The 6000-nt window shown below is 47.1% G+C and overlaps 1 protein-coding gene across 1 annotated transcript in view; it reads right to left on the bottom strand.

The window, feature by feature from the left end:
- LOC311328754 (NACHT, LRR and PYD domains-containing protein 3-like) overlaps positions 1-6000 on the bottom strand; it is a 65246-nt gene that overhangs the window by 40536 nt on the left and 18710 nt on the right. Inside the window, exons 6-8 of the mRNA XM_084462671.1 lie at positions 5708-5885; positions 4561-4681; positions 1975-3919 (exon numbers count right to left, since the gene is read on the bottom strand). Coding sequence (XP_084318797.1) covers positions 1975-3919; positions 4561-4681; positions 5708-5885 — 2244 coding nt within the window. The remainder of the gene's footprint in view (positions 1-1974; positions 3920-4560; positions 4682-5707; positions 5886-6000) is intronic.

Below are 6000 nucleotides of genomic sequence, written 5' to 3' on the forward strand. Positions count from 1 at the left end.
AACTGTGGTTCATCCAGTCATAAATTCAGAATGGTGGTAAATATTGTAGATGGATGAGGGACAAAGTAGTGAAGATGAGATCATTTCAATGGGGTTTAGTAACACAGGGACCTGTTTTAGTAAGGGGTAAGGGGTTTTAGTAACACAGGGAACTGTTTTAGTAAGGGGTAAGGGGGTTTAGTAACACAGGGAACTGTTTTAGTAAGGGGTAAGGGGTTTTAGTAACACAGGGAACTGTTTTAGTAAGGGGTAAGGGGTTTTAGTAACACAGGGAACTGTTTTAGTAAGGGGTAAGGGGGTTTAGTAACACAGGGAACTGTTTTAGTAAGGGGTAAGGGGTTTTAGTAACACAGGGAATTGTTTTAGTAAGGGGTAAGGGGTTTTAGTAACACAGGGAACTGTTTTAGTAAGGGGTAAGGGGTTTTAGTAACACAGGGAACTGTTTTAGTAAGGGGTAAGGGGGTTTAGTAACACAGGGAACTGTTTTAGTAAGGGGTAAGGGGTTTTAGTAACACAGGGAATTGTTTTAGTAAGGGGTAAGGGGTTTTAGTAACATAGGGAACTGTTTTAGTAAGGGGTAAGGGGGTTTAGTAACACAGGGAACTGTTTTAGTAAGGGGTAAGGGGTTTTAGTAACACAGGGAATTGTTTTAGTAAGGGGTAAGGGGTTTTAGTAACACAGGGAACTGTTTTAGTAAGGGGTAAGGGGTTTTAGTAACACAGGGAACTGTTTTAGTAAGGGGTAAGGGGTTTTAGTAACACAGGGAACTGTTTTAGTAAGGGAAAATCACCAAACTTTGCACATAGCTCCAGTACTATACCCAAAGTCCTCAACCTGCATTGTAGGTCAATAAAGCTGAAGGTGGCGCTACAGCAATAGTCTAAATTTAAAACTTACAAAAATCATAACAAATCAGCCATAGGTGCCATCACTGTAAAACCACCATGTCAATGTAGTCTCAAGTGAGACAAAACTTTCATATGCTCTGACCTTGCAGGAATTTTGAAGTCCATCACTCCGATTTTTTCATAAACTGTAAAACCTATCAAACCTATATCCTCCCACATTTTTTGTTCAATTGACACAAAAATTGATATACTGTATCTTCAGACTGTCCTTACCAAACGATCCTCACAGATTTTTGAAATATGAAAAATTGAGCCCACAGCACATCAAAAAGTTTTACTGTTGACAGTTCTGTATACAGTTCCTATTAATTCTCGCCAAATCAAAGTCTGATCATACTCATAAAAAGTGACAACATTGGCCACATATCCAAGATGTAGTGTGATTTTTTTCAGAATTTTATCTCAAAAATGGAATTTTTAAAAATATGTTTAATCCTGTCCTCTGAAACCAACACTTCATACAGAGAAAACTACATTACCCACAATCCAACGCAAGCTCCACAAATCGGAGACATCGCTGTTGGCAACCCTACCCAACCCCGCCGAGGATTACAATGACTAACAACTGACTGAGTACACAGCTGCTGAAGTTAATGTTCAATTATGAAGAAAAGCAAACAAAACCTGTAAAAATTTATAAACATATCTCATCCCACATTTTTCAATCAATTAACACCAAACTTGCTACACTGGATCTTCAGACTGTAATTCACAAACTCATTGACCAGATTGTTGAATTATCAAAATCGATCTTACAATGCATCAAAATGTTTTACAAATGTTTTACGATATGATACGAATGTACAAAATGAACATTGGAATGTCAACTTTCTTGTTATCCTCCTATTCTCTCGCTTATTGCTCCTAAACTTGTCGGAAATTGCCTGGCCCCGCCTCATCGCTGCGTAGCAGCTTTTTGTGTTTTGTATCTATAATTGTATTTTTGTGTTTATAGTTTTATATCATGTTTTGTTTGGAGGGCTCCCTTCCAGAAGATACCTCTGGGTCAATGGGACAGACAAGGTTAAATAGATTGATCAAATTGTATAGAAAGATGAATACTTACATAGCCTTTCTGCAGACCTGCACAGCTGGGATCAGTCTCCTCCGCCCCTCCTGTGATGTGTTGTATTTGTTCAGGTCAAGCTCATCCTGAACCTCCTCTGACATCTGCAGCATGTAGGCCAGCGCTGAGCACTGTATTGGAGTCAGTTCGGTTGATGTCTTCTTCTGCATGTATGCTTGGATGTCCTGCTGAACTGAATGGTCATTCATCTCCATCAAGCATTGGAAGAGATTGATGCACCTCTCTGGGGAGATGTTCTTCTCCTCATCCCCCCTGTTCTTGAGGAATCTGCTTGTTTCCTGGATGCTCTCTGGACTCCTCTCAATCTGAGGCAGCAGGCCTCGTAAGAGTCTCTGATTGGACTCCAGAGAGAGGCCGTGGAGGAAGCGGACAAAAAGGTCCAGGTGTCCATTCTCACTCTGCAAAGCTTTGCGTACCGCCCCCTCCAGCAGCTCATTCAGAGACAGCTCATCCGGAGGCTCCTCCCTCCTCCTCCTCCATGGCAACACAGCAAGGAAGCGCTTCTTCAGTAGCTCAATCGGAGCCAGCTCCTTGGACACAGATTTGGTCTTCCTTTTAAGGAAGGGCTCCAGTGCCTCCATGTTCTTGGTTGTGTAACAATGGTAAATGTAGACCGCTGAGAAAAACTCCTGAATGCTCAGATGCACAAAGCAGTAGACTGCCCTCTGAAAAAGCACTGACTCTTCTTTGAAGATTGCTGTGCAAACTCCTGAGAACACTGCTGCCTCTTGGACATCGAGGCCACACTCTTTCAGGTCTTCTTCATAGAACATGAGGTTGCCCTTCTCCAGATGGTCAAACGCCAGCTTTGCCAGCTTCAGGAGAACTTCCCTGTCGGCCCTCAAGAGCTCCTCCTGGTCGGTCTTGATTTCCCCTTGATACTTCTGGTTCTTCAGCTTCGTCTGAATGAGCAGGAAGTGTGTGTACATCTCAGTCAAGGTCTTGGGAATCTCTCCCTGCTTCTCTGTACTCAGCATGTGCTCAAGGACTGTGGAAGAAATCCAAGAGAAGACTGGTATGTGACACATGATGTAGAGGCTCCTTGATGTCTTGATGTGTGAGATGATTCTTCTGGCCAGGTTCTCATCACTGATTCTCTTCATGAAGTACTCTTCCTTCTGTGCATCATTGAACCCTCGTACCTCTGTCACCCGGTCAACACACTCAGAAGGGATCTGATTGGCTGCTGCAGGTCGGGAGGTTATCCAGAGGAGAGCAGAGGGGAGCAGATTCCCCTGGATGAGGTTGGTCAGCAGCACATCCACTGAGGTTGACTCTGTGACATGACAGCAGGTCTGGTTCTTTCTGAAGTCTAGGGGCAGTCTGCTCTCATCCAGACCATCAAAGATGAACGTGGCTTTAGAGACAGCAAGTTGCTCTGCATCTTCCATGTGTAGTTCTGGGTGGAAAACATTCAGCAGTTGGAGTAAACTGTACCGGACATGTCTAATCAAATTCAGCTCCCGGAAAGGAAGCACAAACATGGCTTCCACATCTTGATTTGCCTTTCCTTCAGCCCAGTCTAAGATTGACTTCTGCACACAGACGGTTTTTCCAATACCAGGGACGCCCACAGTCAGCACAGTTCTGATGGGTCTCTCTTGACCAGGCAGGAGTGTGATGGGTCTCTCTTGACCAGACAGGGGTGTGATGGGTCTCTCTTGACCAGGCAGGGGTTTGAAGATGTCATTGTAGTTGATGGGTGTGTCATATGTGGTTTGTTTCCTGGATGCTCTCTCAAGTTGCCAAACCTCATGTTCATTATTAACCCCTTGACTCTGTCCCTCTGTGATGTAGAGCTCAGTGTAGATGCTGTTGAGGAGGGTTGCATTCCCTGTTTTTATGATTCCCTCAATCACATGTTCAAACCTCCTCTTCAAAGTGGCTTTATGATCCTCTACGGCTCTTTGGAGACCTCTAACAACTAAGGAGAGACAGGAAGTACAAGAAATTAGATTGACAGGAATACAAACATTCATAGCAAATATGACTACAAATATGACTACAGGCTTTGCGTTCCCCAGGGCTGAATGATGCTATAGATATGATTTCTTTCCTATAGATCTTCTACCTTCAGGAATTTGGTAGTCCTCTCTTCTGCTTACAAGGGTTATTGATTATGATTATTATATATGTATTTTCTTATTTTCTCTCATTATGTGACTGTAACCTAGGACAAGTGATCTCTTGTGTGTTGAACAAATGTCAGTAATGTATATGTGACAAGGATGTCCTCCTGTGGGCAGCATGATTTATCCAGTTCCCAGCTACACAGCTGTCTAGAACTGTGATCACTGGCCGCACCCATGGGTGCAGCCTGCTTAGCCTATTAAGGCCTTCTGCTGACTTTTGCTCTAGTTTGTAACTCGCCCTGATGAAGGCCGCATGGCCGAAACATGTTGGCTGTTTTATTTTATTCTGTTCTAAGATGAACTAGCCGATAATTAAAGCTTTTTAATCAAGAAGAATGCCTTGGACCTTTTTGATGAATGCATGGCAAAGCTCGACAGATGGTGAGAGGATCTAAATCATGTTAGAGAGCAGATTACCAAGTGAATCTCTTACTTGTTTCATCACTTCTCTGAATGTACTGCTCTCTGGGTGGCTGCAGTACAGGTGGTGTTCTGGGTCTCTCTCTACACTGGGGGCAGGCGTGGTCTGCTGATGGACCAGGTGGTGTTCTGGGTCTCTCTCTACACTGGGGGCAGGCGTGGTCTGCTGATGGACCAGGTGGTGTTCTGGGTCTCTCTCTACACTGGGGGCAGGCGTGGTCTGCTGATGGACCAGGTGGTGTTCTGGGTCTCTCTCTACACTGGGGGCAGGCGTGGTCTGCTGATGGACCAGGTGGTGTTCTGGGTCTCTCTCTACACTGGGGGCAGGCGTGGTCTGCTGATGGACCAGGTGGTGTTCTGGGTCTCTCTCTACACTGGGGGCAGGCGTGGTCTGCTGATGGACCAGGTGGTGTTCTGGGTCTCTCTCTACACTGGGGGCAGGCGTGGTCTGCTGATGGACCAGGTGGTGTTCTGGGTCTCTCTCTACACTGGGGGCAGGCGTGGTCTGCTGATGGACCAGGTGGTGTTCTGGGTCTCTCTCTACACTGGGGGCAGGCGTGGTCTGCTGATGGACCAGGTGGTGTTCTGGGTCTCTCTCTACACTGGGGGCAGGCGTGGTCTGCTGATGGACCAGGTGGTGTTCTGGGTCTCTCTCTACACTGGGGGCAGGCGTGGTCTGCTGATGGACCAGGTGGTGTTCTGGGTCTCTCTCTACACTGGGGGCAGGCGTGGTCTGCTGATGGACCAGGTGGTGTTCTGGGTCTCTCTCTACACTGGGGGCAGGCGTGGTCTGCTGATGGACCAGGTGGTGTTCTGGGTCTCTCTCTACACTGGGGGCAGGCGTGGTCTGCTGATGGACCAGGTGGTGTTCTGGGTCTCTCTCTACACTGGGGGCAGGCGTGGTCTGCTGATGGACCAGGTGGTGTTCTGGGTCTCTCTCTACACTGGGGGCAGGCGTGGTCTGCTGATGGACCAGGTGGTGTTCTGGGTCTCTCTCTACACTGGGGGCAGGCGTGGTCTGCTGATGGACCAGGTGGTGTTCTGGGTCTCTCTCTACACTGGGGGCAGGCGTGGTCTGCTGATGGACCAGGTGGTGTTCTGGGTCTCTCTCTACACTGGGGGCAGGCGTGGTCTGCTGATGGACCAGGTGGTGTTCTGGGTCTCTCTCTACACTGGGGGCAGGCGTGGTCTGCTGATGGACCAGGCTGCTGCCAGTAGGAAGTGATGCAGGCTCTGCAGAACCTGTGTCCACAGGAGGTGAGGACTGGGTCCCTCAGCATCTGCTCACACACAGCACACCTGGACTGATCCTCAGTCAGGGCTGCCCTGCTCCCCTCACTGCAGGGACAGAGGAACCATGTGTGTTAAGAGATGTTTCATACAGCAGGAACACCAGGGCAAGAGGGTGTTGGCGGGTTTTTGGGATAATGTAAAAAAGATTTAAGACTGTCTC

The sequence above is a fragment of the Borostomias antarcticus genome (genome assembly GCF_949987555.1).
Source record: "Borostomias antarcticus genome assembly, contig: scaffold_92, whole genome shotgun sequence".
Classification (NCBI taxonomy): Eukaryota; Metazoa; Chordata; class Actinopteri; order Stomiiformes; family Stomiidae; genus Borostomias; species Borostomias antarcticus.